The sequence below is a fragment of the Phragmites australis genome, chromosome 17, assembly GCF_958298935.1.
Source record: "Phragmites australis chromosome 17, lpPhrAust1.1, whole genome shotgun sequence".
Taxonomy (NCBI): domain Eukaryota; kingdom Viridiplantae; phylum Streptophyta; class Magnoliopsida; order Poales; family Poaceae; genus Phragmites; species Phragmites australis.
In genome coordinates this window covers 12345121-12355837 of record NC_084937.1, presented here as the reverse complement: position 1 = coordinate 12355837, position 10717 = coordinate 12345121, and the positions used below count along the sequence as shown (strand labels likewise).

The window sequence follows — 10717 nt, the reverse complement described above, 5'->3', positions numbered from 1 at the left end:
GGAGTATTTTGATCATCAACGTCGAAGCTCCATCTAATTGACTTATCATATTATCTACGTAAGTTCGGGCATCCCCGCATCACAATCTCTACATACATCACATTAGCAACAAAAGCAGATGGCAGGTTCGGATGGAAGAAGTATATTTCCTCAATATGATAGTTATGTTCTCTAACTAGTGAGCACTCCCAGTTGTGCACCTACCACGTACAATTAGACACCAAACACTTGATGTCGTACTCACTTTTGCTTGACTTCACAACCTTGAACTGCCTTCGAAGAGACAACGACCAGTATTTCACTGCATGAATAACAACCTCCTTACTATGTTACATAGCACCATATGACACCTCATTCTCATAATATTCCCACGGTGTCCGATGACCCTCACGAACCACTAGCTGTGAAGAATTCTGATTCCTTCACTCTATAGGAACAGGAGCACTTTCCTCCTCGTCGGATGAATCCTCATCAGAATAGCTTCCTCGAGCTCCTGATCCTCCCTCTCCATCTCTTCAATTATGATAGAGATGTGCTCCCCTCATCGGTCACACCTCTCGGTTGCATCGCCTGCACATCCCAATGTCCTTCTCGTCCCCCATAGTTGCCTTTACCTTATTCTTGCTAATGCTTCCCCGATGTTTATCTCTATTGGATCCTTTTGGTACGCCTCAACTAGCATCACGAGAGGGAGACCATGTTCGTATACTATATCTACGTACTGCTTCTAAATAGTTGTTGCATTTATCGGGATGAGCTCCCCGATGTACCCCTCAGTAGCACAACTAAGCACAGCTCTCAGCTTAAGCTCATGGTGTTGGAGATCCAGTTGAAAATGATGCATCAACCACTTGCACACGTCTACTATTGTCCTCTCATTGGCTCTACTAAGTATCTTCACGATATGCTAAAATACAGATAGATCTACATTGCTAAGACCATAACCAATCTGACATTCACTATAATATATTAGAAAATATAGCTTATCTGACATATCTAGAAACATCCGAAAATATGTCCAACATTAACATCAGAAACCTATACTTCTGATTATCAAAACTCTCACAAAATTACCGAAACCGATTATCATCTAATAGTACGCTTAGTTCACTACAATTAAAATTGCTCCTAAGCAAACTAACCAAGTTAAACTAATTAAACCCACCTATACTTAATAAAATCTCTAATTATCTATAAGTATTACCTACATCACTATTTTGTAAAGTCTACATAATCGAAACTACCATACTCTAAATATAACTATATATCTTATGGCTATCCTATCATATTCTAATAGATCTTTATAATAAACTACAAAAGACATAAAAGCCTCATTTCCTGATTACCGTGCTAAATCCTAGATCTCATCTAATGTAACTACAATTATGTTACTAAACCCTAGATCTAGTGGTATTTTAATTACTAATAAAATAAAAATATAGAAAAATTTACCAAAAACCAAGATTCAAAACGTTCGCATATAAAAAACAGTAGAGCTTCACTGCGCTACCATCCTCTCCTCTGCTCTCCTCCCCTCCCCTCTCTTTTTTCTAGAATAAAATAGTAATTTTGGTTGAATTTTAACTCTTTTATAGGGCTGCCCCTAGGAAGCTACGTAGGCGAGAGGCTAACCGCCACTCAAAGAGTGGTAAGGGGCAGGCTAACCGCCCTCTAAAAAGACAGTAAGATGTGGTACACTAAGTTGAGCCTAACTATTTCTAAAGAATGGTAAGGTCTAACCACCCTATAAAAAGACGATAAAAATTAAGTGACACTGACCGTGTCTCCGTGGCACTTTTATAATCTTCTAAAAGTTTGCACTTTTAGATGAAAGTAGGCATATATTTCTGAAAAAAATTAGCCGGGTTTATTTTTGTTAATATTTATATAGAAAATATAAAAGTAAAAAAAAGGTCCAATAAGCCAGTCCATGTCAGTAAAATCCCTCCCAACCCCCATCACTAATCGTACCAGCCTAGGGTTTGCTCTCCTCGCCGGCTTGCCCCCACGACACCGTCGCCCTCCTCCACGACGACGAGGTAAGCTTCGCCGCCGCCTCCTCCTCCTCTCCTCGGCACCTCTTGCATCCCATCCCCCACCGCGCACCGCTAGTGTCTTGCTTGCTCCTGTGGCGTGTTGGTTAGGTCTGCGCGATCCATATCTCCGTTGTGGAATCGGCGCTCTAGGTCTCGGCTTCTGCCTTCCGCACGCGTGGCCCCATCCACCGTGAGAGATCGCCGGGTTGAGGCGAGGCCAGCCATGGCGGCGCCCTTCGTCTACCGCAGGGGATGTTGCGCCGCCGGCCACCTTTGGCGGCTGCCAGAGCTCGCCGGGGTGGTAGATCCGCCACTTGGGGGGGGGGGGGGGTTGGTTGTTGCTGCGCCGGCTACCTCTGGCGGCCGCCAGAGCTCGCCGGCGTGGTAGATCCGCCCCTGCCGCTGAACTTGTGCCCTTCGGATCCAACAAACCCGATAACCCATGGGGTTTCATAGGTTGTCTGTTCGCGTGGGTTTCTCCAACCTCTTTTACGTGCAATCTGGACTGGATTCTTTTCTTCATCTGGTTGTGTAAATGTGATGTGGTATAAGCGCTGCGGATTAGTCTACTGTTGGCCAGTATATTCGTTGCAGTACACATAGCTTGTGTTTAAGTTTAGGATTCAATTTTGATACAGATGCATTGCTTGTACAGTTGATTAAACTCTGCAGTGGTCAGCTTGTTATTGATAAGTCTACCGGGTTCTAATCTACTTCATGCTCATACGTATATTCATGTGTTAAATTCGGAGCTCATTTGCAAAGGGTTCGTTGTTTAAAGAAATATGCGACACAACATTTGTCGATTAGCTTAGAAATTTCTTTGGAAGGTAACATCCGCTGTACCCAACTTCTTTTCCTCACTTGTTATTTGGTTTTTTAGTTCTTTTGTTTTCCTTAAAGATCCATACTAATAATTGTACAAAGTTTTTAGCCATGAGCCTCTTAACAATTAACATCAGATATCTATCTAGAAGTTATAGTCAACTGAAATGCCCTAATTTTTTAATTGTTATTTGCAAAAATTAGCCCCAAGACTCAACTTCAAATGCTAATAAAGGATTATAGTTTACAAATTAATCGGAGGTTGTTCAACACTTATTCTCACAACTTCAACATCCTTTATTGGCATACTTCAGGTTTTTATTCCTTTGTGTTACGAACCCATGATACATTATTCCATTCATTCTTGCCTTCTCAATGCGTTACTGCCCTCTTTGTTCTGTTTCTCCCATTTCTAGTGTTATTATTTGTACTTTTTTGCTTGTGATATTGTCTATGTGAATTCCTTTAGCATTTTTAGTAGCAAGACAAATCAAAGTAATGGTACTACTCTCCTGCAACTGGGCAGTTTGTTACAGATGGCTGGATATATGTCAAGAGGGCCACCAAATGGTTCTGTTTACGTGTGCAATCTACCTCCTGGAACTGATGAGACTATGTTGGCTGAATATTTTGGCACCATAGGGTTGCTAAAGGTATGGGTCTTACGAGGTAACATTTTTGCAACCACTAACAAATTCTTCTAGATACTTTATACCTTTTTCAATCCCATTTCATGAAAGTTTTGTCTCTTCTGCTGTCAAATCACAACAGAAGGACAAAAGGACTGGGCGCCCAAAAATTTGGATATACAGGGACAAAGTTACCAATGAGCCAAAGGGCGATGCAACAGTCACCTATGAGGATCCACATGCTGCTTCAGCTGCTGTGGAATGGTTCAATAACAAGGATTTCCATGGAAGCACTATTCAGGTTCACATAGCTGAGTCAAAAAGCAAAGATACATTTGATAACTCCACGAATTTGAACATTGTTGCTGACGTTGGTGGACAAGATGAATTGGATATTGGGGCAGGCAGAGGTAGAGGACATGGTGATGATCCAGGAAAGGCTTGGCAGCAAGATGGGGATTGGATGTGTCCAAATACAAGGTCTGTTATGATTGGTGAGCGACTTCTCTATCACTTCAGTTCGCTTGTTGACTAGTGTGGTCTTCACTGTGTATTCTATTCTTTCTGATATGATTTCTCCTCCCAGTTGTGGCAATGTAAATTTTGCCTTCCGTGGTGTTTGTAATCGCTGTGGAGCCGCTCGCCCTGCTGGTGTTGGTGGAGCTGGTGGTGGTGCTGGTGGTAGGGGTAGAGGCCGTGGTAGTGCTGACGCAAGAGGAAGCAGCCGTGCTGGTGCTGCTGCTGTTGGTGGTCCACCTGGATTGTTTGGTCCAAATGATTGGCCATGTCCAATGTAAGAGGCTAAGAGCTTAAGTTTTCTGTTTCATAGATTTGATAGATCTCTGGAGTTCAATCTTTCACATTCACTGTATGCATCATGTAGTTTTTGCCCCAATGAAACCAATGAGAGAGTGCTTTCCATGACTCTTTTCTGTATGCCTGTTTATAGCTCAAACTTCACTTCAGCCTTCTATATCTGCATCAATTTTGTAGTTTACTATATACCTGCTATCTGATATGATCCTATGAAACATAATTTCATTTGTGTTCCAGGTGTGGCAACATAAACTGGGCTAAGCGGAGCAAATGTAATATATGTAACACCTCCAAGCCTGGTACCAATGAAGGTGGTGTGAGGTAAGGACAATGTGCATACACTGTTTGCATGTGAGTATGTGACTGGTTCACAACCACGTTATTTAAAAGTTGAGAATATCAATTGTACTTTAGCAGTTAAACTAAACGTCTTGTAAATTATAGTACCAATTGATGTAAGAAGAGCTGCATTTGTTTCATGTGCTGAAGGATTAATGAGGGTTGTTTTGTTGATACTGAAGCATCGTGTTTTGACACCTGATACACTCACTGCTGGGTTGATTTTTGCCGCGCATCAAACAGTAGAATAGTCCTTAAAAAACAGCAGGTCATTTGTGGTGATATTCTGCCCTTGTGAGCAATTTTTAGTTCTTGGGCTCAAAACTGGACTCGAAGAAGGTGCAGTGCCACAACACTTTGACCAATTGGCGAGGTCAATGTGTGGACCTCCAACAATAGTAGTGAGTGCGGCTAGTTGTGAATCATTTAGTGCGTCTTTTGTTAATGTGATGTCAAAAATGGTCACACATATGTATAAAACAGGACAACTTTGTTTTGCATGTTGCGTTCATTAATTGAGCAACCATGCATTTGATATTTATAACTAAAAGGTGTTTATTTGAATATTGAGGCTTATCTCACCAAGTATTTTTCTTTTTAGGGGTGGCCGGGGTGGTGGGTATAAAGAACTTGATGAAGAAGAACTAGAGGAAGTTAAAAGGCGTCGGAAACAGGCTGAGGTTGGATGTTTACTGAACAATGTATTTTCATATATGTGGCGATCATGTGTTTCCATGTCTAAATGTGGCTTGTATCGTAGGATGATGGGGAGATCTATGATGAATTTGGCAACCTCAAAAAGAAATTCCGTGCCAAAGCACTGCATACTGAGATTGCACAGACTCTTCCTGGGTCTGGACGTGCTGGATGGGAAGTTGAGCAACGTGGTATTCTTCTTGACACACTCTTGCTTTTAAGTCCTTTTCTTTAATTCAGACTGTTTTGGGATTGTTTATTGTCCAATTTGTGGTCTTTGGTAAGGTTATGGTATAGATATTGTCATGTGAGCGCTTTTACATCAGTCAATGCACGAAACCTCCAGAATGCTGTGAATTTGCGTCGTCTGTTCTGAACATGAGCTGGTGTTAATTCACTGTTGTAGTTTCCACTGAAAGAGAAAGCAGGGAGAGGAGCAGAGATCGTGGCAGGGACGACTATGACGAAAGGGAAAGCAGGAACAGAGATAGAGGTGATCAAGGAAGGGAGCGGCGCCGGAGCCGGAGCAGAGACCGCGTCAGGGAAAGGGGTAGGGATAGGGGCAGAGACCATGACTATGAGAGAAGTCGGGATCGAGACCGTGATGACCACAGGTGAAGAGACATGACAGCATTTTCAGATACTGGCCGCCAATTTTCTTTTCCGTGGGACCCGTCATATTGTGTTATCCTGGACCTGATGTTGCTTTGAATGATTTGCCGCACTGGTACGCGTTAATCTGATATATATTTTTTCCCATACTAATTAAATGTCCGTACGTTATAACAAGAGCTAGAAATTTATACAAGATAATATAGTTAATTGACTGTCACATGAGCTACGATGAAAAGCTATCTTGTAACGAAAACTAAAAATGTTATCAGCTAGTTTTAGTTAGTTTTGCATGAGGATCTCAAATTTTACTAAAATATAACTTTTGAAACAATATATTGTCTAAGAGATAAATAATAATATTATACTAATTTTTTCATCCGAATGAAACGAGGTAGGTATTATTTTCAAAATAATCTCTCTACTGAAAATAAAAAGTTGAACAAATGTTAGAGGACTGTACAAGTCCTTTTTTTATTTTGTGTCCACCCTTATACTGACGATTTGCCTATACCGACGTGGTGCAAATGAAGAATGTGCTCTAAGTATAATCTTATCGTATAGACCTATATATCATAATCCATATCAATATCTATCGATATCTAAAAAATGGCTACATGTTGAAATACAAGTTATATTATACTGTGTATCATATTACACAAAGACAGATGTCACGATGTCACCATTAAACATCACTTTGAATACTTCGATTGACTCACTGAACAAAAGCAATATTATCGCTTAGATGAAGATTGATAAATAGCAACCAAGAAGAAATAAAACAGGCCACTAAGAAACTTGAAGAATGCATAAAATAACCATAGGATCTCACGAAAATTATTTTTAGACCATGAAAACATTTATTTATAATTTTGGATTATTTTGTAGCTAAAAAATAATTTATTGTATAAGTTTCTAAAATCGAAAAACGATAACGATGCAACAACTGAAACTACACTAAAATCGATAAACAATCAATAATACCTTGACTATGGGGCGAGAATCTCTTTATAGACGATATTCTTAGTATAAGTCTCACTCTACTTTGAGTGCTTATTCTTTTTATTGTTGTCATCCGGTGTTACGAGGATCTTGATGTTTCTTCTAGCCGTGGCTCTAGACAGCGCAACATACAACTGACCATGAGAGAATATTAGGGGAGGTACACACTGACGTTCAAGATGATCTGTCTTTGTGCCTTATTGACTATCATTGTGAAGCTGAGTATGACGGAAAATTGCTTCCGCTTGAACCGAAAAGGAAACATTTCATCATCAGTGGGGCATAGGGGATCCGAGACAAAAAAAAAAAAAAACCCCTCTTCCTAGCATGCTGCCCGAGCACGATCTCTACGTCAATAGCATTTCTTTAGAACTCTCGGACCATATGCCTTGTCCTGTTGCAAAATCCATTAGCGATGTCAATGTTTCTGAGCAGTATGATAAGACAATTAACCTTGAGCTTTAGCACATGCGGAGGCAGCCCATTTAAGATCAGAAAGTTAAGGAATTCTAGAGTAGTAGGTCTAGGATCACCTTCAGTGCGATCAAAACTATGATACACCATCTCATCCCCAAAAATAATCAATCATCTTCATGTTAATCATATCCACACACTCGTTTTGTGTAAACAGGATAGTTCTCAACATGATATAGTTTGAGTCAGTCAGGTTAGCGTCGAGTATCAAAAACATGTTATCTATAAGTTTATCAAGGTCTACGTCCTTTCCTATATACGGCACGTATATATCATCCGAAAATCATATGTTGTCATTACCATCAGCTTCCTCGGTACCATTACCGATGCACAACACTATATTCCGTAAACCATTGGTCGCTCTGAGCCCTCATGTCAATTATTAATCTCAAGGTAATGTTGCATAACTCAATCTCAATGCATGTTACGATCTCAATGCTTGTTACAATTTAGCATGACACAAACTCAATTCTGAGTTACACATTTCAGCAGCTGCAAGGTAATGTTCAAGCCTATCTAAGGTTATCCCCCCAATCTGAAAAAATGGTCGGTAAGGACAGCGACACCTCAATGCCTGCATGTCAATCGGAAGACAACTCTTAGCAAGCCATGAATCTGGTTTTGGGAAGTGAGCTACATGCAAGTCAGCTCTTTCTAAAAGATTAGTGTTGCCTAAAACAATATGGACCAAGTAACCAAGCAGACCAAACACTGACGAGTTCAGAATCTGCAGGTTTCTATTCTCAGCAAGGTTTACTATTCACTGCTCATTCAATGTTGTGGAGGTTCACAGGTACTTACTACTACTTTGTAGATGTGGCCGTACGAGGAAAATGAGGAATGCAGCTATATCCAAGATCTATTTTCCTTGATGAATTCTCTTTTTAGCCTCGACTTTGGGCCTCTGAATTTTTTGCAGTCACCAAACATGATTGAGGTGAGCTTAGTACTCTTTAAAATGGTCATTATGATGACTGTTTATGCACCCACATGACTTTTCTAATGCTTGTACATGTTGCTGTTTACCAGAATCTGAAATCCGAATTGATAGTGTTTGGTCTGTGCTTCTGCTTTATCTCTTACCTATATTCTCTGGCTACAATGAAGAACATGCGATTTCAGGTGAGTAATATTTCAAACCTCTGTTCCTCCCATTCCCTTCCCACCCCGTGCCCACCCAAAAAAAAAAAATGGTCTGGTTCTGGTACATGTTGCAAGTTGAGAATTTTCTCTTTTTTTTAATACATAAATAAATAAATTAGACGGTTACGCTTGAGGGGCAGAGGGATTATTGTTTTGTCTAAATCTTTGGTGCTGACTGTACTTGCAACACCTTGACCTTGCAGGTTTCATATGGCCATAATAGTGACCAGCAGCAACCAACAGTACAAATGGTTTCTGATCTTCTGAATTCAATAACACTTGCTCTAGAAAGAGTAGAAGAAGAAAAAATATTTGCTGTTAAACAAGGTTTTGCAACGGATTTCATATGCATCTGCTATGTTGTGTCTCATACATTACGGGGCATTGGCAACAAGCTATTATGAAACCAAACAAAAAAAAAGATCAACAAATAAAACACAAGCACATCTGAGTAGTGATACACATAGATAAGTGGCTTCTATCAACTAAAAATACCTCTGCAAAATTATTCTGATCCACAACAAGACATTTAGTTGACAACTCCTTTAAAGTTCGAAACACGATCATAACGATGTAAAGCAAGAACATCGGCAGACTACAGTTGCCAATACAGAGAAAAGGTCTGACCTGATTGACATAATATGAGGAACCATTGTAGCCTTGAAGGGCATATTTAAGTTGATAATAGTTGTCATAAATACATACCAGTCTTTCGGGTAATTCAATCGTACAATCTTAGAGATTAGTACAGCTAGCTGTAGTGCAATCTATATTACAACATTAAAAAAACAGTGTTATCAATACAAATAATATGTGTTTACAATCATATGACTAAAACTAAGTGCATATATTATCTAGTACGCACCTGGCTATTCTCTTAATGTATATTTAGCAAAATATTTTTCCAAAAGGTGATCCTTCTCCTCGTTGCTAATTCCACTACACCAAAGAATTTAATCTAGTAAGTGACATATCAATAACCATTAAAATGTGATTGAAGAAATGTGCCATTAATACTATGCAACACGAAATTACCAACAACGGAATCTCAATGACAACAATCTCATTGCTTGGATTGGCTAGATGCAACATCATATGTTGCAGATTTTGCGAGCAGTAGCAACACCTCCATTGTGCTAGTTCAGCGCTAAATTGCAGCTGGATACCAGCATCACATGCACGCAATCAAAAGAAAAGACAAAGCTACATTACAAGCCTTTCTTACCCAATTACATGACTACCAACAAAAGCATCAGCGCATCATGTCCAGACAAAATCAGCTCGCAGCAGCAGCTACAAACGAAAATCCGACCAGAGCAACGGCCGTCCCCAAGCGTAACCGGAGCCCCCGCGCCCCAATCGCACAGATCTAATCCACCGCACCTAGGTCTACGATCCTGAGCGAGCGAGCGTGAGCGCGCAATGCCCGTTCCAAATCCCGATCCGACCGAATGAGCGGAGAGGACGGCGCGAGAGGGGAGGGTAACTACCTGCTGCGTCAAAAACCTAGGGTTCTAGGCCCGGATCGCCGCCGGGGGCAGAGGAGCCGAGTGCGCGAGGGCTCCGGTAGCGCGCAGACGCGTGAACCCGAGGCGGCGGCGCGTGGGGGATCCAGATTTGGAGCAGCTCTGCTCGTCCCTGCGGGATGGAGAGCGAGGAGATGGAGGGCATGGAGAGGAGATGAGCGAGGAGATGGCGAGGAGCCGGCGGCGGTGGTGTCACGGAGGTGCGGGTGGGCGGAGGGAGCAGATGGAGGGAGGTGCGGGCGCGCTGGGGGGGCGTGGTGCCCGGATTTTATATATTATGTGATTTAATGATTGTACTGGAAAGTAAAGATAGTGAATGATTATGTATAATTATAGGATTATATAGAATTTGGTTTTATGTGCTCGGGAGAGGATCTTTGTGTAGTTTTTTTAAGATGCGGATGGAAATAATATGTCTATTTTTTTCTCTTTGGTGTAGTCATTATATCACAAGATGGATAATATGGATGAAGTATCACGAAAATCTTTTTTATAAGTTCTATAAAATTTGTTTCTCACATGAATAAAAAGTGAAATCAGCATGTATGTACCATGCAATAGGGACTTTTAAATAGTAGAGAAGGGATGTGATTGCTGTTGAAGGAACATGAGTGACAGG

At 40.9% G+C, this 10717-nt stretch overlaps 2 protein-coding genes and 1 long non-coding RNA gene across 4 annotated transcripts; 2 read left to right on the top strand and 1 right to left on the bottom strand.

The window, feature by feature from the left end:
• Window positions 1–1934: 1934 nt before the first annotated feature.
• On the top strand, window positions 1935–6111 carry LOC133897657 (transcription initiation factor TFIID subunit 15-like). The gene is made up of 8 exons (XM_062338454.1): window positions 1935–2039; window positions 3388–3514; window positions 3633–3970; window positions 4077–4283; window positions 4544–4627; window positions 5247–5325; window positions 5406–5532; window positions 5748–6111. Exons 2-8 carry the CDS (start codon window positions 3398–3400, stop codon window positions 5957–5959), a joined length of 1164 nt encoding a protein of 387 aa, XP_062194438.1. The 5' UTR covers window positions 1935–2039; window positions 3388–3397; the 3' UTR covers window positions 5960–6111.
• Window positions 6112–8231: 2120 nt separating this feature from the next.
• On the top strand, window positions 8232–8976 carry LOC133896874 (uncharacterized). The gene is made up of 3 exons (XM_062337514.1): window positions 8232–8366; window positions 8459–8551; window positions 8776–8976. The coding sequence occupies exons 1-3, from the start codon at window positions 8244–8246 to the stop codon at window positions 8974–8976; spliced, it is 417 nt and encodes a 138-aa protein (XP_062193498.1). The 5' UTR covers window positions 8232–8243.
• A 238-nt stretch (window positions 8977–9214) lies between these two features.
• On the bottom strand, window positions 9215–10459 carry LOC133896561 (uncharacterized). 2 transcript variants are annotated; one of them, XR_009905796.1, is made up of 3 exons: window positions 9608–10447; window positions 9438–9511; window positions 9215–9339 (listed from the first exon to the last, which is right to left on the bottom strand). It is a non-coding gene; the product is annotated as an uncharacterized LOC133896561 (long non-coding RNA). The 2 variants fall into 2 exon arrangements; XR_009905795.1 differs by having other exon boundaries at window positions 9215–9511; window positions 9608–10459.
• Between the last annotated feature and the right edge of the window lie 258 nt (window positions 10460–10717).